The sequence below is a fragment of the Acanthopagrus latus genome, chromosome 24 (assembly GCF_904848185.1).
Source record: "Acanthopagrus latus isolate v.2019 chromosome 24, fAcaLat1.1, whole genome shotgun sequence".
NCBI lineage: Eukaryota > Metazoa > Chordata > Actinopteri > Spariformes > Sparidae > Acanthopagrus > Acanthopagrus latus.
The window spans coordinates 3,583,373-3,606,574 of record NC_051062.1 but is presented as its reverse complement, the minus strand read 5'-3'; the positions used below and the strand labels follow the sequence as shown (position 1 = coordinate 3,606,574).

At 43.5% G+C, this 23,202-nt stretch overlaps 4 protein-coding genes across 8 annotated transcripts; 3 read left to right on the top strand and 1 right to left on the bottom strand.

The window, feature by feature from the left end:
- The first annotated feature begins 280 nt into the window (after positions 1-280).
- cnppd1 (cyclin Pas1/PHO80 domain containing 1) lies at positions 281-4,583 on the top strand. Its single transcript, XM_037090922.1, has 8 exons — positions 281-528; positions 1,123-1,225; positions 1,464-1,545; positions 1,632-1,752; positions 1,936-2,064; positions 2,157-2,218; positions 2,334-2,451; positions 2,608-4,583. The coding sequence occupies exons 1-8, from the start codon at positions 466-468 to the stop codon at positions 3,253-3,255; spliced, it is 1,326 nt and encodes a 441-aa protein (XP_036946817.1). The 5' UTR covers positions 281-465; the 3' UTR covers positions 3,256-4,583.
- Positions 4,584-4,948: 365 nt separating this feature from the next.
- On the top strand, positions 4,949-9,522 carry prkag3a (protein kinase, AMP-activated, gamma 3a non-catalytic subunit). 4 transcript variants are annotated; one of them, XM_037090925.1, is made up of 13 exons: positions 4,949-5,231; positions 5,371-5,410; positions 5,891-5,991; positions 6,094-6,175; positions 6,671-6,729; positions 6,835-6,895; positions 6,993-7,047; positions 7,172-7,298; positions 7,414-7,579; positions 7,802-7,839; positions 8,028-8,174; positions 8,263-8,356; positions 9,277-9,522. In XM_037090925.1, exons 1-13 carry the CDS (start codon positions 5,214-5,216, stop codon positions 9,297-9,299), a joined length of 1,011 nt encoding a protein of 336 aa, XP_036946820.1. In that variant the 5' UTR covers positions 4,949-5,213; the 3' UTR covers positions 9,300-9,522. The 4 variants fall into 4 exon arrangements, with proteins under 4 accessions (XP_036946820.1, XP_036946819.1, XP_036946821.1 ...); XM_037090926.1 differs by having other exon boundaries at positions 4,951-5,231; positions 6,835-6,880; positions 8,263-8,456; XM_037090923.1 differs by having other exon boundaries at positions 4,951-5,231; positions 8,263-8,456.
- A 1,466-nt stretch (positions 9,523-10,988) lies between these two features.
- On the top strand, positions 10,989-19,837 carry retreg2 (reticulophagy regulator family member 2). The gene is made up of 9 exons (XM_037091438.1): positions 10,989-11,242; positions 11,729-11,832; positions 12,403-12,433; positions 12,841-12,970; positions 14,468-14,552; positions 14,889-15,026; positions 15,283-15,371; positions 15,928-16,063; positions 16,843-19,837. The coding sequence occupies exons 1-9, from the start codon at positions 10,989-10,991 to the stop codon at positions 17,625-17,627; spliced, it is 1,752 nt and encodes a 583-aa protein (XP_036947333.1). The 3' UTR covers positions 17,628-19,837.
- On the bottom strand, positions 19,578-23,152 carry mdh1b (malate dehydrogenase 1B, NAD (soluble)). Of its 2 annotated transcripts, XM_037091440.1 has the most exons (11): positions 23,077-23,152; positions 22,876-22,988; positions 22,178-22,312; positions 21,944-22,086; positions 21,687-21,855; positions 21,443-21,588; positions 21,234-21,334; positions 20,969-21,110; positions 20,336-20,511; positions 20,088-20,227; positions 19,578-19,990 (listed from the first exon to the last, which is right to left on the bottom strand). In XM_037091440.1, the coding sequence occupies exons 1-11, from the start codon at positions 23,096-23,098 to the stop codon at positions 19,970-19,972; spliced, it is 1,308 nt and encodes a 435-aa protein (XP_036947335.1). In that variant the 5' UTR covers positions 23,099-23,152; the 3' UTR covers positions 19,578-19,969. The 2 variants fall into 2 exon arrangements, with proteins under 2 accessions (XP_036947335.1, XP_036947334.1); XM_037091439.1 differs by having other exon boundaries at positions 21,234-21,588.
- Between the last annotated feature and the right edge of the window lie 50 nt (positions 23,153-23,202).

Below are 23,202 nucleotides of genomic sequence, written 5' to 3'. Positions count from 1 at the left end.
GTTTGTGAAATCAGAACAATTTCCAGTCCAGTTTTGATAGATCATGTTAAGATAGTAGTAAATGTATAGCATCCACAGCTCACAGATTATTCCAGTTATACAAAGTTTTGCATCAGCAGGCGTTGATCACACCAGCCTAGAATTATTTAATTTAATTATTATTAAAGCATGCATCCGTGTAGTACAGCTAGTTTCCATTGATAGACACCATCAGTAAGATAAAAATAACTGGCTCCTTTTGGCCGATGGGAGTTTACAACTGTTGTGTAACAGCTCCTCAGCGCGCCCTCTCCCGGCCCCACCATCTGTGCTGGTCTGGAGAGGAAAAAAACGAGGCAAACAGCTGACTGACAGTCGCCGTCAGGGCGTGTTGTTTAGCTGAGCTCTACTTAGCCAGGCGGGGCTGCCAGGCCAGACAGTCGCTCTTTCAACACACGGTTGACTTATGTTGAATCTATAGAAAATATGGATTTCGATGCGTTATTTAACGAGAAGACCTTTCGGTTTTCGGACTTCCAGGAGTTTACGGTACGTCCTCGAGTTAAGGCCACACAATACGGGAGCTAACGCTAGGCGCATAGGGTTAGCTAAGTAGCTGTGTTTAGCACTGTCAGCTAGCGAGTCCCTTATTTGAACATGATGTCCCAGGACGCTACCGAGCCACGGTCTGCTGTTGGCGAAGTGAACGTGACATTGATAAGTGTTATAACTCAAGTTAAACAATGTGGCGTTTAAAAATTTCAGATAGGGGAAAAATAAAAACCGTTATTAACTCACTTAAATAGCTGATGCTTGTAGTTTGTTAGCTAAACTGTTAGCTACATTCACTTCGTCGTTCACCAGCCACGGGCATAACGTTGGCCTAGCTATAGTTGGGAAGTACAGTGTATGGGTTAGGGCTGCTTTAAATGATAAACTCCGGTGACAAGTGTTGATAGACGCATTTAGAAATATGCATGTTAAAGTTAGTGCTGAGCATGCTGCTTTGTAGGTAACGTCATCGTCTCAGCCGCCGTTAAGCAGCTCGGTTGGCTAATGCTTCCCAACTGACTTGACCTAGCTTAGTTCCCTAATGCTGCAGCTAATCAGGTAGCTAATGTTGTTTTGGTTTTTTTTTTACAGTTTCTTCCTGCACACCAGAAGTTGACCGAACGAGTGAGAAAGCGACTGTACTATGGCCTGGACAAAGACGTTTCTTTAGATGCCCTCTCTTGCCCTGTTACAGGTGAGTTAAAGTTTAGCTTTTAAACTAGGTTAGTTAAATAGTAGCATGAACTGAGCTCCTCTCTGATGCTCTTTAATGAGACACTGGATGTCCTTGCCCTTCTTTCTGACTTGCTGCCAGTCAGTGTCAGAAAAGGAGAAGTTTTTGGACAGCTTGTCACAAACACGTTAAATGTACAACTGAAATAGATAATCACTTGAGTTCACTTTTGTCTTTTTGACTCCTTCGCCTTTTCCAGATATTGCTGTCGAGATCTTCCAGAAGTCTGCCCCGAGCCCGATCCGAAAGCTTCAGAAGAAGTATGCTGCTCACGTGTCCAGGTTTGTACTGCGCACTGTGCATGCACGGATCAAAACAAAGCACCACCGGTCATAACACTTTCAAACAAACCTGTTTCTGTCCTCAGGGAGGCCTGCATCTCTCCGTGTGCCATGATGCTGGCTCTAGTTTACATAGAAAGGCTCCGACACAGAAACCCTGAATACCTACAAAAGATCTCCTCCTCTGACCTCTTCCTGATCTCCATGGTATGTGTGTTTGGTTCAAAAGGTCCTCCTAAATGTGTTGGTGTTATTTCTTGCATGTTCTCTACTCATTAAAGAACGGATGTCCATACTAGTTTTGTTATTTTTTGGGCGCCCTGTATTGCAGATTTGTTTTTGTAATTGTGGAGATTAGTGACGTCTCTCTCATCTTTCACATCTAATTAGATGGTTGCCAGCAAGTACCTGTATGATGAAGGAGAGGAAGAAGAGGTTTTCAACGATGAGTGGGGAGCGGCCGGGAAGCTGGACGTCAAGACTGTCAATAACCTGGAGATGAACTTCTTGAATGCCATTGTAAGCGTGTGCATGTTTTTTTGCAGGGCGTGTGTTCACGTGTGTGTTTGCCTCACAGCCTCTGCTCTAACCAGTATGTCGTGTCTTTTTAGGAGTGGAGCCTCTTCACGGAGCCAAATGACTTATTTGACATACTAAGTCACCTGGAAACCAGGTAGGTGCTCAGCTACGTTGAACTTAACATTATGCTGAAATAAGGCTGGGTACTTTTATCAGCACTGCGGTTGCGTAACCAGTTGACGTGATTTTTGTGATTCCACCTTTCGCAGCATCGCAGAGCGGCAGGGGATGAAGCGCGGCTGGTTCACCTACACTGACCTCTGTGTTCTACTTGAGCAATCGGCATGGAGTCAAGTTCTCACAGCCATCTGCCAGCACTTTACTAAGGTGAGAAGAATGTGAGGGGATATTTATGTGCTCGGGATGCTACAGGTATAGGTTTTCTTAATTGTGTGTAGTTGAAAACCACGCAAATGTTTTAAGGGCTCTGCTGCAAACAAATGTTGGCATCGATAATCAGATTCAACCTTGTTCTGTTTTCAGGTATCCTGTATGCTCGGGCTCGTCTATCTGACCAGTGTGGCTGGTCTCATTGCCACCAGCGCTGTGCTGCACCAGCTCAGCCTCTCCAGAAGCGGCCAGTCCCTGCTCCCGCCTCAACCAGAGATTAGCCCGGCCCGCATCCAGACCTCCGACCTCAACTCTGCCTCCCCGTCTGAAGCCCAGCACGTCCCCTGTTGCCTTCTGGCCAATGAGAGTCTGAACCGCCAGACCGGAGAACTTGAAATGGACCACCAGCACACGCAAAGCCCTCCGTCGTCTTCCTCGCAGACGTCGCTGTTGTGTCTCTGGGGCTCCCTCCTCGCCTCGATGGGTCACACGCATCCTGAAACTCATACCGACATGGAAGCTCCCCAAACTTGGTCTCCCGCCTCCTTCCTCTGTCCTGGCTGCCTCGCAACCCTCCCTCCTCTTCAGTGTGGGCTTAGAAACACCTCAGCACTTGGCCGTCAAGGTCCTCTTGACAACCACCAGCGTCACGCACCGTGGCTGGCCTCCAGCCTCCTTGGAGGGGCCGAACCAAGTCTGAACTCTCGCCTGGGGGTGTTCCCCCCTGTACAGCTTGGACCCTGCCATCCAAAGTCTATATTACCTGTCGACAAAGCCCAAGCTCTGCTCATGCCAGGCTAGAGACTGCAGACCTCTCCCCTGCTGTCAGCCTGTAGCTCTGGACTCTTGAAGTTAAACCAGCGTTGATTTCATCACTCATCAGCTGCTTTGTGTCCTGTTTTTTTAACTTATCCACATCTAGAATACAGGCGCAAAGCCAAGAGTTACCAGGCACATTTTGACAGGGTGAGAGTTTGATCCACAGGGTGGAAATTCACTTATAGTCATGCAGAATACATTTGCCATAATTGCAACGCCATAGTGCACAGTTAAACGCCCTGCTTTGTTTTGGCTGCTGAGGGAAGAACTGAAGGGATTAGGAAAACGAGAAATGTGATTTGTTTCTCTTTTTATTTAATTTTTTCTTTTGGCTGCAAACCAAATTGTTTCGTTAACATTATCAGACCTGTGGTAGTTGATGAAGGGCCTTCATGTTGAGCGTGTTGAGTTATTACATTAAAGCCGGTTTGCTGCTCAGCAGGTTGATGAAAGTGTGTGTGGAAGTTTCGCAACATATCTGAACGCCGAGAGTTTCACAGCAAGTTTTTCTTTACGATGGGACGCTGAGAGGACTGAACTAAGTCGGTTGACTACGCCTGCTACATTTTTGGCTTTAACACATTTTGCTCACTGTTACCATGTGTTTTTCTTTTCTGAACAAGGAGCTTTACATCGGTCACACGCGAGCCGCAAGCACTGATTCTGTACACCAGATTTGTTACTGTTTCCTGTCCTTGTAAACCTGCAGATAGCATCTCCATACCTCAGTGTAACTGTTAGCAACCACACAGAAATGGAAAAAAAAGGAAACTCCTTTTTAATAGCTCCTTCGTTTTCACAATCTGCATTCATCGTTTTTGTTTTTATGTGGGATGTCACATAATCCTAAAGCCACTTCTGTAACAGGGTAACGTGTAGCCAAATCTAAGAGATTAATCTGGAAGTTTCTCCAAGGGGAAGAAGGACTGTGTAAACAAAAGATGTGTTCCTGGGGGCTCATTCTGTTTTTTAAAGATAACTTGTAACATGTCAAAAGCTGCAGTGTTTTCTCTGTCTGGAATTTGCACACCTGGCTCCACCTCCATTTGCTACAGGACTTTTTCACTCCATCATTACTGCATTAAGTCACCAGAGGAAAATGTAAAGACCGGATGACTTTGTACGTACACACGCTCCCAGGGACGTTTTGCTTTGTAAATTGAACCTTTGACAAATTGCTCTGAGCGTTTTGAATTTGATACACTTTGAAGCACGAAGTCCTTAAATTTTTGTACATGGTGTAAAAAAAGAAAAAATGAAAATGCAAATCTGTAGAAAAAGGAGCAAATAAAGAATGCATTTGTTTTGGACGTTTTGTTTGTCATTGTCTGCGTCGACTACATCAATTTAAAACGCACTGCGGTCAGAAGTTAACAGCAAATGCTATGCTTTGTATGTGCAGCCTCTCGTAAAAGCCTCGACTGTATGTACCCTTGACATTTACTCCATATAGACCAAGAGTTTGACACGGCGGGAGAAAAACTGGTCCCTCTTCATTCATGTTCTTTGCAAATCATATAGCCCAGATTTTTAACCTTTTTAAGGTTTATGACAAAGTCCACTTTGTGTCCTGCAGCCAATAAATAGTGGCAACTGAAGGTGATCAGCAGAGACAGTAACAGATTGGGAATGCATCACAAAAGCCGACGCATTCCCTTTTAAACATCCATGAATGCATTGCGATGATGGTTTTGCGATGATGGTTGTTGTGTTACAGAGACGGGAAGCAGGCGTCCGGGTTTTGGCAGAATGTGGCCGTGTCCCCTCCCCCCTGGGCCCTGCGCCAGCCTCCTCCACCCCTCCCCGCCGCATACCGCTGGAGAGATCCTAATATAGCCCCGGCTGCTTTGTAGGAAAGGGTAACAAACCGCGCAGGAGTCGCCAAGAGTTCGAGTTTGCTGCTCTGCAAACCGACTTTTTCATGGACACACAGGAGAATCATGGAGCCTCTCTCACAGGTGATATGCTCCCTCAGGATGAATTTATAAGCAGGGGGGGAAACTGAGATGACTTTAAAGTGTCACCTATGCAGTGGAGGTGATTCATCTTGTAGATTTTGAAATTATTGTGACAATGTCATGCCTCGCTGTGTTTCAGGTGTCATTCCCAGTAAAGAAGCAGGAAAAGCAGAAACAAGGTACGGTTACAGAAAGTGGCGTGTGTGTGTGTGTGTGTGTGTGTGTGTGTGTGTGTGTGTTATGGACTGTCTTTGGAAACACCCGGGCTGTATGAACACATGTAGACGCAGATTTTAATAACAAGCCAAAGCAATCATTATGCTCTGTGGAAATGCTCTGTGATATCAATTTACAAGTAAGGTATTAAAATAAATATCCAATTTATTATTAAAGGGTATCCCCTGTCAGAATAATATCCAGTATATTATATTAGTGTATGCTACCACTACAGTTTGAGAGCAGTTTGAGTGTGTGTCTGTTTATCTGTGTGTTAAGCTCTTCCTGATTTAGCCAGTTACATCCACACGTCCATTATGTTCATGCTTTTTGGATCAATTTGTTTTTGTATTACTTCCTCTGAAATGTAGCGGATTAGATATACAAAGTAGCAGAAAATAATAGTAATAATGATGATAACAACAACATGTGCTTTCTCACAGAGGCTGACGACACCGTCTACATGAATTTCATGAAAAGCCACTGCTGCTACGAAGCCATTCCAACCAGCTGTAAACTGGTCATATTTGATACCACATTACAAGTAAGACTTTACACACTTCCCGTATCTTGTATTGAAAATATAAAAGTTGAGTGTGTGTGAATAAACCCCTCACTCCGTGTGGATTTATGACTTCCCGAAAAGGTGAAGAAAGCCTTTTTTGCACTGGTGGCAAACGGCCTGAGGGCGGCGCCTTTATGGGACAGCAAGCTGCAGAGGTTTGTGGGTAAGGCGAGCGATTAAAGGGTGACATACACGGAGGACTTAAACTGCCAAAGTCAAAATGAATAAATGTCTCCAGTGATTAATAGCAATATTAGAAATAAATGGAAAAATGTAGGCAGCCATGGATTTATGGATTGAGACTTTTATTGGTATTTTTGTTTGATTTCCTGTGCCAATCCAGATAAAGGGACTGGGCAGTTCCTGGGAATTTTGGCTTCCTCTGTTTAACATCACAAGATAGGACGTTGTTAATTTCTCAAGATACAAGGCACGGATGTCAACAAACCTGGGTCTAGCAGATTTAAATATGCTGGATTTGATGTCAGATTAGACTCGATTGAACTAAATGGGACTTGTGGGGCCTCGGCGGAGGTATGCGCTCTACCAAGTGCCATTTTGGCTCGATTTTAACTTTGGCAGTTTCTGTCCTCAACAAACACATGGGGCCACCGTTGGAGCGCGATGACGGGAGTGTAAATCTTTTTCTCTTCCGCAGGTATGCTGACGATCACAGATTTCATCAACATCCTCCACTGCTATTACAAGTCCCCTATGGTGAGCGCGAACACACTTAGTGCATGCGTTGATATTTACGTAATTGACTTGATCTTTCCTTCTGCTGAAATTATCGCCCCAACTTGACATTTCCCCTCTTAAAAGGTTCAGATGTACGAGCTGGAGTGCCACAAGATCGAGACATGGAGAGGTGACTCATTTCAAAGTAAACGAGCAATACAGATGCACGATATTTACTCTCCTCGCACTCACCTCTGTGGATTACCATTAGAGCACTTCTCTCTCTCTCTTCCTCTATCTAGATGTCTACTTACAGTGCTCCAATCACTTCCTCATTAGTATCTCTCCAGAGGCGAGGTGGGTGCAACGCGTCGCGCTCCGATGAGATCTTCAATGGCACTTTTATCTCTCTTTACATTCCACTTAACCCGTCCAGCCTGCCACAGCAGTGAGAATTCTCTTTGTTTTGTCTCCCTCGCAGCCTCTTTGATGCCATCTACTCCTTGCTCAAGCACAAGATCCACAGGCTGCCAGTCATCGATCCGCAGTCGGGGAATGTCTTGCACATCCTGACCCACAAAAGGATCCTCAAGTTCCTCCACATATTTGTGAGCGAGCTTTTGACTCGGATGTGGTTTAATTCATTTAACCTGACGTCTTTAAAAAAAAAAGGGGGACCGTGGCATCAGTGTTCCTCTGCTTTGGTGTTTGTGTGTTTTTCAGGGGAAGAAAGTGCCCAAGCCCACGTTCCTCGGGAAGCAGATCCAGGAGCTGGGGATCGGAACGTTCAGGAACATCGCCACCGTTCGGCAAACGGCGACGCTCTACGACGCCCTCTCCATATTTGTGGAGAGGCGGGTGTCAGCCTTGCCTGTGGTGGACGACCAAGGTACAAGGGCTGCGGCAAAGGATTATTTGCATTGTCGACTAAGCTGCTCGTCCATTTGTAGCATGAAAAAGAGAGAAAAATGTTCCCTCAGATGTACTGTTTTGTCCTCAAACCAATACGATATTCAGTTTTGCTATAATACAGGGGTAAATAAACCAGAAAATGTTCACATTTTAGTTGTTGAAACAGATATTACAGCATCCTACAATTTCTTTTTTGCAGGCAAAGTGGTGTCGCTCTACTCAAGATTCGATGTGATTGTAAGTAGTCAAGAGAAACATGGTTTCGCTCAAGAAATCTGACGTCTTAATGCTTCTTTGTGGGACCCGGGTTCTATCTGCACACTGTGTATCACCCCTGCATTTTGTTATCCTTGCACATAGCAGCGCTGCTTGCCGGCACATGCTCGGAAACTGAGGCAACTGTCTTGTTGTTTGCTCTGCGGCAGAATCTAGCGGCCCAGAAGACTTACAACAATCTGGACATGACCATGCAGGAAGCCGTCCGCCGGCGCACGTGTTACGTCGAAGGGGTAATCAAGTGCTACCCTGACGAAACCTTGGAAACTATCATAGACCGCATTGTCAAAGCTGAGGTAGATATTTTCTTCCAAAGAGTTACTGAATGTATCAGGGAATAAGAAGTGAGCATTCTTTCCTTGTCACTTTTCCGGCTTATCCCAGGTCCATCGGCTGGTCCTGGTGGACAGGGCTGACGTGGTGAAGGGCATCATCTCTCTGTCCGACCTGCTGCAGGCCATGGTCTTAACCCCGGCAGGTATTGATGCCCTTTTGTCCTAGCACCAAGGGGACGGAGGGTTCCCCTTCCCTCCTTTACCGCCTGTGTAGGCTTGAGTCCTGGTCATGTATCCAGCCAGGTAGGCCCTGGAGCCTCTTTGCATCCCCAGCTTGTCCCCATCTCCCCCGCAACAACCCAAGCTGTTAACTGGTTACCAGCACCCAGAGGGCTTAAGGGAAGGGTTTTCCCAGAATTGAAAATTCACTCATTATCCAATCAGCCGCAATGCCGATGGAAAGTTTGGCTTCGCAGCAGCTTCACAGCACAACATTGTTCCAGCATTTTCCCAAAAACTCCGCAAGTGAATGGGGACATGAATAAAAGTGCAAATTACCAACCAAAAAATACAGCATGTTTGGCATAATTCAAGTCGCTGGAAGCCCCAAGATCCCAAGTTGATTTGAGCAGATGGTGTGTACGTTAACGCTTTTAGCTTAGCAGATTTTGCCTTGTAAACAAGGGTGTACAACATAACGTCTTATTAAACCAATTTTTGCTCTCCGGGCTCCCAAAGCCAAAAAAAAGCTCAGAGAATCCTGAATTAATTTAAAGAAATGTTGTTTTACTTCAGTTGTTTTGGAGAATGCTGTTTTGCTGTGAAGCTCCAGGAAATGTCCTGTGGGCCACAAAACATCACCCGACCTTCCGCTGGCACGGGTGATTCGATGATGACTGGATTTTTACTTGTGGGCGAACGATTCCTGTAACCTCACCTGTTCTTTTGTGAATGTGCAATACGAAACCGTGCGCTGCTTTCACGTTGCTCCACTCTTGCGTGAAAGCGACTGAACCCAGTGCACAAACCCACAGGCACGCATGTGCTGCTTGGCTTCATTTTTTTTTTTTTTTTCGATGATGCTCGTCATAGTTGCTAAGTATCTTCTGTTTATGCCTTTCAGAAATCAACCTGCCAGTGAAGTGAGAGATCAGACAGGAATAACAGTTCACTGGCTGTGCTGCCGTATAAAATGTCTTCTCTGATCTATGTGCTGTGTTCGGGTCACAATAATGGACAGTGAGCTGACCATGATACTGTAATGACTCTTTAAAAGGTCTCCAGCACAATGTCCATATTGGCTACCTTTGATCAAATTGATCAATATATGTTTTCTTAATACTGTTTATGTCTGTATTAAACATTTGTATGAAAGCTTGCCGGTCTGCTCAGTGTACAGTTTCTGGAGAAATACAGAATGTGGACTATGGCTTAAAGGGAAAGTTCACCCTAAAATCAATCAATCAATTTTTTTTAGAATAAAATCAACTAGATGTCTATTGTGGTGCTCAAAGTGCCAAATAAATACCTTTAAAATAACTCAACAGCAAGGTTTCTTTCCAGAAGGGATGACAGTTACTCAAGATAATCCACTGACCATGTGGGAACGTATGTCTTTTTATGCATCTATTCATGGACAAGAGGCTTGTGCTGGTGACCATAGCTAGCATCTCACCCATGATCAGATCCATGTCGATGATATGTAAAGAAAATAGTTCCCGCATGAAACTGCTCACAGCAAGGTCTGTAGTTTATCTTGATTAACCAGCTTATGATTCATGGAAAAATACATTCCTTTTATGTTTTTTTGTTTTTTTGTTTGTTTTGGTTATTTTTTTATTTTTTTTTTTGGCATGTGCCATCTTGTTGCATTGTAGTTGAGGTAAGGCACACATATCTACAGCTGATATCTACCCAAAGTGGGCAACCCAAAACTAAAATTCTTGATGAATAATTAGCACCGCAGGTAAGAGGAGGAATGTGTGCTTTTGATTTAGAGATGAACTGCACCTTTATGAATTTTTATATAGAGGAGATTACAAAATAAGAACAAAAAAACAAACAACACATCAAAATGTATAACATATAAATGATCAGTAATGTCAGTTGCTGGTAAAGGGAGGTTAAACATGTTGGAGAGAGCTTTAACTTTTAAGTCTCAAGTGTTTTATGCAACATCTCATGCATGCAGCAGTTTCCTCAGCCACACGGTGGCGCACTTGGGCTTCCGCCCCATTCTCTCTATACAGTAAACAAGGAAACACGTGACTATATTTTTTTTTTCCCTCATCCGTGACGGGCCTCGAGATCCGTCCGCCCATCTGTGTCATTGGTACATCAAGTTTCCAGAAATTATTAAGAATAAGGCCGGAAATTGTATCGCCTTCAGAGTAGAGTCAGATTATAAATAATATATATATTTGTTATATTTTATTCAAATTAAATCATTTGTAATCTAAATCTTTACATAATATCAACTTGTTTGTAAAAGAGGACATAAGCTTGATTAACCATGACAACGTGTACCCGAATGCCAAATATGGACATATCTATCACCAAACAACAACATAAGAGCAATTCTAATCTTTTTGAACATTTTGGTTTTACATTTGCGGCTCCATCATTTGCCATTTCAGTTCCAGAAACGTATACAACCATTCACCAAATAAATCTCTCATCACCTTTTTCTTTTTTGTGTGCTTGAGCTGAACGGAATCGGTTTTATTTTGAGAGTCGCAACCGGAAGTTTGCGTTGTTTAAAAGTCCGTCACGCTTGACGCTGGTCTTTCCATATACCCCGTGATAGCCAAAACAACATAACAAAGTGGGGGAAACATGGCGAGCGGAGAGGAGGCCAGAAGACGCCCCTCGGTTACCTCGTCTTCGGTCGGCCTGGAGTCTCTGTTCCCGGCAGGAACCTCGGAGCAGGCCTGCGGGGACTTAAACCCGGAGCTCGTCCGGCTGCGTGAGCGTCTTCAGGGCTGGCTATCGCAGTATGAGCCCCTGCTGCTGTGGGTGCAGAGGCTGCTGGTCTGGGAGAGGCCGTTGTACAGCATCTCTGTCGCCCTGACACTCAACACTTTATTCTGGTAAACGTCGAATCACGTTTTTTCTTTCTTTCCGCCTTGTCGACAGCTCGATAAAGGTTGCATTGAACACCATTAGCGAGCCGGCTAACGTCGGCGAGGCTATTACCAGTGAATGTCAGGATAAGTTAGCTAATCCCACGTCTTTAGCTCGATGCTAACGCAGCTTGTCAGCAAGTCAACACTTCATTGTCAGCGCGACAAATATGGCGTCATGTGTTAAACTCTGTTTGGGAAAACATTAATGCGCCGACTGTATGGACAGCCGGAGCTATCGTGACATGTTCCACTTGTTAGCGTCAGGTCAGCTTAATCCCAACAAACACTCATGTCATGCTGACTGGCCCAGGCCTTGTGAACCAGCTGTCAGTAAACACAGGTGCCTTGTAGAGGTGTTCATTGAGTCTTGTGTGGAAGTGAGTTTGGTGACATCATATGTTTGTTCTATCGCGTGTTTATATGTTGATCACGAGCCAACTGTCTCCACAGGCTCCTGTCATCCACCTCCCTGCGGCCTCTGTTCATGTTGAGTGTGTCCCTGCTGGGACTTATGCTACTGGAAAGATGGAAGCCCAAGTTGCCCATCATTACTGGTAAGCCCAGGCACTTGTGTTTGTTTGGATCTTGTCTTCAGGCTTTGTCACACAAGAAACAGTACACTGTCGCTGAGCAAACTAAAGACTCTATAAGTAAAAATGCCAATTTTGTAGGATGGAAAAGCCTGCTATGACTATGTCGCTGTTTACACAGCATGTTTGTCTGCTTAAATACTTCATTTAACTTGCAAAAACGCCATCCTGGTAGTGTGTGTGTGTGGGGGGGGGGGATATTGCCTTGTTGACACTTATCACACTAATGTGCCAGTACCCCGTTGCTGTTAAAGGAAAAGCTCACCCTAAAATGAAAACTCAGAGAAACTCAGAGATCTTACATTATCTTGATTATGCTATAAACATCTATTATAACACACTGTATTATATCCACTGTATCAGATGTGGCAAAATACACTTTGCTTGCACAAACTTTTTTAAAGCAAAATGTGTAATACAACCATTTTGCCCCTTGGGGTCCTATGTTAATGAAACCTTGTAATTTCATTTGTTTATTTAAAAAAAAAAATGCTTCATGATGTGCTGCTAATTGTTGTTCTTCTCCCATTGCAGTTCAACATGCAGATGCTCACCCCGTAGAAAGGTGTGTAGTGTGTACATGATAAACAAGATTACCTGTTATGTCGTTAAAGCAGTGTCATTTTTTTCTTGTGTCTTCATATCCTGTAGCAATTCAAAATAAGAGCATCTGTTCAATTCATCCTGTCTTTGTGTCAATGGCACCCTCTTGCACACGTCACACAGTGTCGTCAGAACTAACTGCAGGCTTCCACTCAAGTTTGATCTGTTGTATTTGTGTTCATCTGTGTGTGTCTTCCTCACTCCACTGTCATTACATGACCACAGAATCCGCCTGCAATCCTTTTAAGTGCAGTCTGATGCACTTTTAAATACAGATTTCCGTTCTTTACAAGTCCTAATTCTGTAACTCTTTTTGCCTGTTTGTTTGTGTGTGTGTGTGTGTGTGTTTGGGTTTTTTTTTGCATACAGCGAAACAATGAGCACGGAGCAGCGTCTGCTCAGCATTCCTGAGCTCAGCCACCACCTGGCTGAGAGCTACCTGACATGCTGTCTGTACCTGCAGGAGATGCTGCAGTACAAACATCAAAACCATGGCAAGGTACAGCGCTTTGACTCGTCGCATTGAAACACAAGGAAATGTGTACATGTACAAGAATTATTAACAGCAGGGCTCCTATGCAGTATGGACGAGTGTGGAATTTGTTTTTAGTGATTTCCAGGTCTGGGTTAGCATGGAAGGAAGGAAAAATGGAAAATATGTGCTTCCAGACTACTAGAATTTCTCTAAAAAGTAAATACATTGATAATGAAGGATGAGGGTTTTTCATGGCGGTTGGAGCAGGCAGCCAGCGCAGCCGTAAAATTAAACTCTACGTGAGAGAAAGAGGGTCAGAGCAAACTTGATTTTGTTGAAAGTCAGGCAAGAAGCATGGCATGCAACTGAACACACACTCCTACACAGAGCTGCCCTCACATCTGGAAGTCACACCTCTGCCCCGAGGGTTTTCCGAATCCGGACATTTGCAACTAAATTATTTTGAAAGAAGGTGTAGCAATATCTGTGATTGCACATATAAAAAACAAATATCCTGCTTGTATATGCATTTATGAATTATCAGAAAAGACAACGGACACTTTTCTGCATATGGAGGCGATTCCATTGTGACTGCATTCATCACTGCTTCCATGGCTTGGTGTCAATTGATTCGTGCAAGCTATAGTACCAAGCAACTATCTTCTGGCAATTATTTGGTAACTCAACAGCATACATACTGAGAATGGAACATACCTTTTTAACAGTTCATTTAAACAATTAACATCGAGCTGCTTGTGTTTTGATGTCAAATCTGGTCAATGGAAAAAAAATCCAGAAAATGTCATTGAACAGTTGAACAGTAATTCAGACACCCCAAATATTTGTATTCTTGGTTAGAGTGCACTTGTAAATTCATTGTTAAATCTAGAGGAGATAAAGAACAAGTCAATTAACAAATGCGGCCGACACTGAATGAAGATCTTTAAGAGCGTGTTTGTGCGCCATTCAGATATCTGATCCCTTGCTCTCTTAAGTGTAACTCTGTAAAGCATGGGTTTATTCAGCATGGACTATCTGGTGTCTTTATTTATAATCTGCCTTGTGCTTTAGGGTTGTACTACGAAGGAGGATTAATGGGTTAGTGAGGTATGTGGCGTCTAAAGCCAGAGTTTTCAGTCTCTTGAAGGTGTTTCTTTTAAGCTTCTAGATCTACACAGTAACTTTTGCTGCACTACAACCTGAGCGGGTACAGACTCCCAGCTGATGAAAAGCATTACGCAGTGTAACTACAGCAGCACAAACTGAATGTATCGGGTTGTGTTTTTTTCCATGGGGACCGCCATGCATTCAGTTAGCCACGCATAAAGCATTTTAAGCATAAGACCCATTTGCTCCAGGTAATTGTTAAATTTAATTTGAAGTTTCATTTTCTGATTAGCTTCCTAGTCAGTGGTACTGCAGCTGAAAGAACTGATCACACACCTGCATACATACCACTTGTTTTCATTTGCAGCTTGAAGGTGTAATCGGCTAATTTTGCTTACTCGCTCTGTTTCCCAGTTCTGTGTGATGATGTGCAGTGGCTGTTTTGTACTTGCCGTGGTGGGACATTACGTACCAGGAATCATGATCTCCTATATCATAGGTGAGTCACTTACATAATGATATTTAAATGACATTTAAAAAAAACAAAAAAAACAATGCGTTGTGTGCATGTCATGACAAACAGTGTGTGATTACAGGTCGTGATAGCAGTCAATGGTGTAATTACATCTTATTGTCTAGCTAATTGGTCATGCTTGGATTGTAATATTTTGTAGCAGGCGGATTTTTTTTTTACGTCACCTGTTGAACCCTATTTCCTCATACCTCTTCTATAGATCGCATAGATTCTGTGTACATTTGCAACATCTTGCTTTTTCACCTGTGAAGAAGCAAGGCAGTGTAAAGTGGTCAATTTTTTGTTTGTGCACCTGTTCAGTCCTGAGCGTGCTGCTGTGGCCGCTGGTGGTGTACCATGAACTGATCCAGAGGATGTACACGGGCTTGGAGCCAATCCTCATGAAACTGGACTACAGCATGAAGGGGGACACCGAGCACCGCAAGCATGACAAGAGGAGTGAGTGCTACTGTGACACCTTCAGGATATAGATATCGCCCTAACTCGTGTGCAATAGATCACATTCATGCTTCTATTTGTAACATTAATCCAGGACTTTGGCATAAGAGACGGAAGGGTTACACAAGAAGCTTGAGTTTTGAATTGGCGTCCATGAAGAAGATGCAGGAAGAATAGCCAGTGTTACCAAGAGAATGCTCATGCATTTCCTTCTCAAGGATGGCGTTTTAAACGCACGTATGTGTGTTTTTAACAGAGGTTAAGAAGGAGATGGAGGAGGGAGACGAGCCAAGAGCTGAAACAGAGAGCGAGAGCGAGGAGGAGCTGTCCTGTTTCGCCCCAACGGTACGGTCACACACACCTGAAAACTAAACCCAGATTACGCCGACACATAAAGTAGACTTTTATGAGTGCGTGTATTGAAGAGGAAGGAGCAGTGGAGTGGATAGCAAAGCATGCGTTGGCTTTATTATTTTAGCTGGAATGGGAGGGGTGCTCAGTGCGGTGTAGTAAATGGCTTCAAGGAATATACTTCAAGAACTGCCACATTCCAGTAGTGCAACTGTAGTAGTAAAAAGTTATATGAATAAAATTGGCAGTTTTGATGGCGTGCCAGGTCTTCAGTCACTATGCCTTGTCTGTGGAATGAATCAGGACCTGCAGAGCACAATGTAAGATAAAGCAGAATTTACCAGACTGCTTTACTGCTGTCAATATCAGTCTTTGAAGATCACAGTCCATAGCAGTGAGTTAACGCCTGTTTTGTATAATGTAATTTTGATGCCTAGTCTCACATATATTCAGCCCTTTTCTCTCTTTATTTTAACCCCCAGAAAATTATGAAAAACATTATGATACACTTGTGTCTTAGCAGTGATATAATGCTGCAGTTTTGTGTTAGGTGGATGTGAAGACCACAGCTCTGGCGATGGCCATCACAGACTCCGAGTTGTCGGACGAGGAGGCGTCCATCTTGGAGAGTGGAGGGTTCTCAGTGTCCAGAGCCACCACTCCTCAGCTCACTGACTTGTCTGAAGGTAAATGATTACATGTATCACAGTCACACTTGATGTTATGCCCATACAGAATTCGTTTTTCAGGGTCAGTCCGCTCTGGAGCCAGTTGGTATTCATAACAGTGTGTTCTTGTCTGTGAATGCAGATGTTCTTTTTCCCCTTTTCATGCTTCAGTTACAAAAACATAAGGAAATTAATTTTGTAATTTTCTTTGATTAATCTACGAATCGTTGGAGCTGTTGGTATAATGTTTTGTTTATTATTTTTGTTAAGATACTTGAGCCAGTTGAGTTACAGGCTGGACACACTGAACGCGTGTTCAACGCTGCTGTGTGGCGTTGCTTCTACCTTCTTCTAACCACGTTAACAGGTTATACTGGCCACACTGGATGCATGAGTCGCCCTTCTTACCTGACTAGCATATTTCGACAGCATTAGCACATGGTCAGACCTAAAAACGACCTGTAGAGTGCCATATGGACATCATATAAGCGTTTCAGTACAGTTTTCATGTCTGTATCAGTAGAATATGACACAGACAGAAGAGAATTCAGTTTTTTCTTCTGTCACTCTTTCAGCGGGGTAAAGGAAAATCACCTCTTCATATTTATTGATAATAAGCAAAGTCAAACTCCATGTAAACAGATGGCGCAGGCAGGAGCCGCGCTTCAGCAGCAGCCTATGTGAACACAAAAATGCGAGTGAGCAGCAACTCAGAAATGCATCAGCCTCACACTAAATAAGTATCTTGTGAGGCCAGCCTGTAAGAATTTTTTTTTGATGTCTGTTCTCGACCACAGATCTGGACCAGCAGAGTTTACACAGTGACCCAGAGGAGCCATACATGCGGGATCTCCCCGAGTTCCCCTCAGTTGAGGATTTTCCGTCCATCGAGCACAACCTGCTCCACTTCCCTCTACGAGGCCCCGGCCAGGCTGACGGAGCCCAGGCTGGAGCTCAGTCAGAGGGAGAACCACTGAGCCCCGCCAGCCTCCTCATCCAGCACCTAGCATCTCCGCTCCACTTTGTGAACACGCACTTCAACGGACATGGACGACCACCTGGGGGTGAGGGGGGCATGTTGCCCATGCCGGCTGCAGGTGAGGAAGCAGGGAGGCAAGGGGTAGAGGAGAAGGAGGGAGCGGCAGCCCTGGGTGCGCAGCGCTCCTTGGAAGCCCTGAGCGAGGAGATAGTGAGCACAGCGATCTCCACCGTGGTGCAGAACACTCTGTCAGCCCTGCTGCGCTCCAGTGAGGCCAGCGAGGAGCCCTCCTTGGCTGAGTTCCTTCCCACCGAAACCCCACCAGGTGCTCTGGAGACCTCCGCCCAACCCACCGATGCCACTGGTAACACTACAATTGCTACAGTAGGGGCGCTGGGAGCTGACGAGGACCTGGATGAGGAAATTATGAAAGACGAGATGCCCGACGACACGCTAGTTCCGACCGAGGAAGAGGACTTTGAGCTACTGGACCAAAGTGAACTGGAGCTGGTGGACGAGGGGCTGGACCTCAGCTCTGACAGACAGGTGGTGGGAGGAGCTTCAGAGACACCTGCATCCCCTCAGCATCAACCACAGTCATAGCTTCCCCGTTGCCTCCCCATGCCCCCACCTCCAACTGTTTTGTTTTCATTTGTATGTTAGAACTACATTATATCCATACATACTGCTATATACAAAACATTTATCAAAGAGTCTGGCGTTTAATTCTGTTGGTCGGTTATAGTGTGAAAGATGGCTGAGATTACTTGGTGCGTTTTCACTTTTATAGGCTCACCATTACAAGGGTGCCTCGGTACCTGAGTCGTTTCTAGTCCAGGACCATCACGTTAGCGGGATCATCAGCTACTATCAGATGGCATTCACGAAGACACCGTTTGATCCGTACACTTAAATACACACATCAATATTGAAATCATCAATAATGCTTTTACGGTAGAGTGTTTGCGTGGTGTTATTCTGCCTGTAGGCCTAATAGTATCAGTGAGCTGGATTGGGTCAACAGTTCAAGAGATGTCATTGTCGTCATTGGTTACGTCTGGTTTTATTCGATCATCTATTTATTTGATAAATTGGCTAGCAAATTTATCACTGGGGAGCGAAATTGCTCTCCTCATTCAGTCTGATGTCACAATAATGATGCCTTTATTTTCTACCTTGGCTCACCCTCCACCTTGTTTTTGTTCAGAAGCAGATGTTTATCTAGATGGTGTTATGAAGAGTTGAAATGTTGGATTATATAACTATTAATATATGCTATAAATTATTTTAATTTAACAGCCAGTCAATGAAACTTTATTGTTCGGCCGAGGGGGGGAGAGTTAAAAGTAAATTTAATCCTTTCTGTTGCCCATAATGATTGTATAATTGTTTTAATGACGACGCCATGGACGTGCAAGTTGGAAAATGTAGTTTGGTATTCCCAGAGTTAACATTAGTAAAAATAATAGTATTATCCTTCACTTTATCCTTACCTGCAAGGTCTCTAAGGTTCCAATTTGGACAGAAGCATTCGGTCATTAGTGGTCTTTCACTTGTTGCCTGGAATTGGAAACTTTTGACGTAGTTGGATGTTGACGTGTAGTAGATCTTTACCCATACACATAAGTGACTTTGATGTGGCAAGATGAACGAAATGTTTCCCCGAATTTCCTCTACGATTGATGCCTCGTTTTTACTCATATTTGTGAATAGGATTTAATTTCACACATTCATCTATAATTGGTCCGTATGTAAATGAATTTATTCTTGGTCTTTGTTGAGAAACGCAGGCTTCTTGGGAGACAGCTTATTTGTACATGTACAGTCATCACTGGGATATGTATATTTACCAAATAACCTCCTGTGTGCCGCGACAAGTCCATGCATGCCATGCATCACGCATGTATTTAACATGATCAACATTTGAGGTGAGATTTCAAAAGTGTTAATTTTACTGGAGCAGATTTTTATTCCGTTTTTTTGGAGGAAAGTCATTAAATTATACAGGCTGACACTGGCCGCTGCTGGGGGAAATTGTTGACATGACCTAAAAGAAATTAGCACTATGCTCGACTGTCTAAAGAGGCCAGTTTTGCTTTTGTAAACCACTCAGCATCCAAATCTCAGGGGTGGGTTGTACAAATTGAATATAGCATTGCAGAGTATGTGTCCATTTGTCGTAGTGCATCGTATTTGTACTAACCCTTACTTTTCTTTTTTTTTTCAGTCAATGCCTCCTTGTGTATAGTGTAGAAATGCTTAAAAAGAACGTGTATATTCTGCATGTAAAAACAGCACTCTGTTCAAGTTCTCCTTGTCAGCTGACAAAGTACTGCACAATTTGTGAGAAAAAAAATTTGAATGTTTTCAGGTTAAAAGAGCCCATTAAATTCAGTTTGTTTAATATTTAATTACCAACCGGGGGAATACAAGTTTTGATGTGTCCAAATTTTAGAGACTGCCCAACTCTAAAAGGAAATGGGTGGCAAGTGATCACAGCAGATTTAGAGAAGGATATTAACAGACTAGTTTGTGTATGGTAGTAGTGTGTTATATGCTCAAAATATTGCTTCTTGAACTATAAAAAAAGGCACTTACTGAACTGTACAATTTTAAAAAAAGGAATATATTTTCTAATTTCTCCTTTTTCCATAAAGTACTCAGTTTGATCTTTTACATCTAGAAATATAACGGCTATGGATGAGTTTCACGGAGCGGGGGGGCGAAAGATATATTGTCATGAAGCTGGTCAAATAAAACTGCACCTCAACACATGTTGAAAGCAAGAGAATAAAAGAACAAACTGAAACAAACCTGAGATGTGGCATCAATTTCTATCCTTTGTTTATATTTTAAGTGATTTAATTTAGGTGTACAGAAAAATTACGACAAAACATATTTTTAAATGCCTATCAACTGTCTTTATTCATAAGATTCCAGCAATTTTATGATCCAAGTTCTTTTTCCTGGGGGGAAAAAAAACACAGCTTTGTCCCTTTTTTAGAGGCATTTTGAAAAAAGATGAAAATGTGTGCTACAATATCCCTCGTTTATGTTACGTACCTGCATGAGTTCACTTGCAGAAAGATGAAGTCTCTCCTTCAACTTCTCTCCAACAGTCACATCAAACAGCACGGACCATTTACCGTCCTTGAAGGTGACTGGAACCGAGAGGACGATGCCATCTGGGAGATCATAGTACCCTACACAAGTTGCCAAAAACAATCACATTCCAGCTCTAACTAGATCAGTCAAAATCACAGCTGAAATTTGAACGTTTCGTCACACATTGTGCTTGACTGCATCTTCACCTGTGCAGAGTACGGCCATAGAGAAGACCTCATCTGGACCGCAAATGCCATTCCAAGCTTTTAGAACAGTGACAATCCCATTGGCGAGCGACATGGCAGCTGCACGGCAGGTCTTTGAAGCCACAGCTGCACGCCGACAGCGTACCAAGTCTTGAAAGTCTGTTTCCAACCATTTCCTGGAAGAGAGGAGGATTACTGGCTTTTTCTCTTTTTTTGGGCATATCCCAGGACAAGATGCTTCTGATCAGAGCAGTCAAACTGCTGGGTCAGACGTATTGTGCAATCAACACTGGGGCAGAGCTGAGTCACAGCAGGGTACATTTTGGTAAGGCAGTTTTGTAATTTGATGGTAGATGAATGCCAGACCTTATCATGTTCTGTTTGTTTAGCCTGCCAAAGCGCCAGATGGGTGGGGCTGACCAGTAAATAGCATGCAGAAAAGTAAACACAATGAGATAAGCCTATAATAGTCCAGTGTGGAAAGCATACTAATAACCAGCTATACTTTTGAACCCGGAATCTGGTACTAGATATACTAGGTATCTAGTACACTTATATACATATATGATTTTTTTTTTTTTTTAACTTCAGAAAGGACCCGATCGTTTCTTACAGCCCTGGTTTTTTACAAACCTTTCAAAAAGAATCTTTTCGATTGGTTGTGAGAAGAAAGCCGGTCCTTTGATTGCCCCGTCATAGTTGAAAACCTTTGCCCTCTGCAGGTCAACGTAGAAACTACCGTTGATGTTTCCCCACACAAGGACATTTGCAACGTCTCGGGAAGGAAAGGGAGGAATTATTTATCTTGCATTGAACGTGATCATGCATAACTGCAGTGGGGATGTACAGCAGGTAAATCAGTTTCACCAAAGAGAGGGAGAGAGTTTATAAAAGTTACCTGAAGTCTTCACTTTCAGCTTATTTGCAATGACGGCTCTGGCTTCATTCTCCAGCTGTGTCGCCATGGTGACAAACTGGTGGCTGTCGATGCGGCGCGCACTGTCCAAAAGGAGCGAGCATCTCAGGTGGACGAATGAGTCGCCAGACACAATCACCTTCACCTCCCTGTTGGCCCTTGCGTCGATCAGCTGTCCATACTGCCCATACCTGTCTGAGATTGCCTTCACAGTCCTCTTCTTCTTTTCTTCTTCATCCTCATCCTCATCCTTTGCTCCATCATACCAACACTCATCCAGCAGCAGAATGACATCTGCTTCTCGGAAGGCCTGTTCCAGATCTGCGTGAACGGTTACCTGTTAATAAATAATAGTAAAATGGCAGATGGCTTTAATTTCCTTATGATGAAGTTAAAAGAAGGGAGTGGGAAGAAAATAAATTAAAAATCTTATACCTGATGGAGCAAATGTAGTGCCAGGTCCTCCGTCTCCATCCTCAGTTGCTGCAATTCCTCCTCATTCCTGCCCAGGTCCAATAGGTGGAGGCTGATTGCAGAAACGTGGGGGAACAGCTCAGCAGAGATCAGATTTGGGATCAGGAAGTGGCAGGCCGGGTTGAGAGCACTGGAAAGGTTTGGGAAAACTGCATTGGACCTTCCCATAAATTCCTCTTTTCCTTTGGTTTAGAGTTTTTTTTTTCCAACCAACCCACCTGCTGATCCATATGTGAAGGGGCTTGATAAGACTCAGACGATGCTGCTCCTCGACGATCAGGTTCGTCTTGGTCTCAAGATTCTCTGCCGCGACACTCAGCATCACATCTGTGGGCATGTCCGACGTGATGCTGTAGTAGTCCTGCACAACCACTGATATAAGATATTGGCATGTTTGGAACGCATGTTTTAACGTTAGACGTTAAGGAGTGAAAACCTGATGTAATGCCTACCTGACAATGCTCTAGGAAGTCACTGTACCCCCCTAGGAGCATCCCCTTCCCTCCTTGGGCCACCAGTTCCCTCCAAATCAAAGGAGACTCCTCATGCTTCCAGCCATTTCTTTTGCACGTGGCCTCCAGCCATTCCTAACAGGAAACCAGAGAGAGGTCACATGAATTGGAAGACAAATAAGTATAGGAAGAGTACTCTAAAGATTAATAAATATAAAGACCAATCAGAGCTGCAGAAAGTTGACTTACTGGTTTGTAGGCCTCAATAAATAATAAAGGTTGGTGTTCCACAAAAAAATATCTCCATGAAGTAGCAATGAGACATTTCTTCTTTCTTGCTTGAGATAATAGGTTTTATGTGGCATTTTCAGAGGTGATAAAAACCGATAAGAAGATACATCATGACATAGGGCCGTTTATTGGCATTGATCTCAAGAGTCCATTTGATTGGGATTCTCAAAAACCTGAGCAGATTTATTTCAACTCATTTTGATTTATTTCAATTCTTGATTCAGAACGCAATTTCCAATTTCACGTTTTCAGACAGTTAATTGGTCAATTAATTAATCGATTAATTGCGCATTTAAGGAATTAATTAATTGATTATCTACTGAAGTCATTTAAGCAAACAGCATTTGTATTTCTATCATTTTTGACTCCACATCTCTGAGTGTCCAACTGTTCAGTTCTTATCTTACCTTCCATTCATCTGGGAGGATGGAGATCTTGTGGACCCTGAAGTTTGGCAGAGATCGATGCAAAGTGTCTGCCAACAGCTCCGCTTTCGCATAATGTGCGCAGTCTGCTCTCCCTAAAGAGGTTGAAATCACAGAAAGTCAGAAATGTTTGGATATGGAGTTAGATGCTTTAAATAAAAAGAAAATAAAGTCGAACTTCACCAGCAAGCACAATTTTTGCCATTGCGTCTGTTGCTAGGAAACGGGGCGTGTTGCGCTAATTTGAATCCGTGTAGAAGCACCAGACAAAAAAAAAAAAAATCTCGACCTGCTATGATGCCTCTGTGC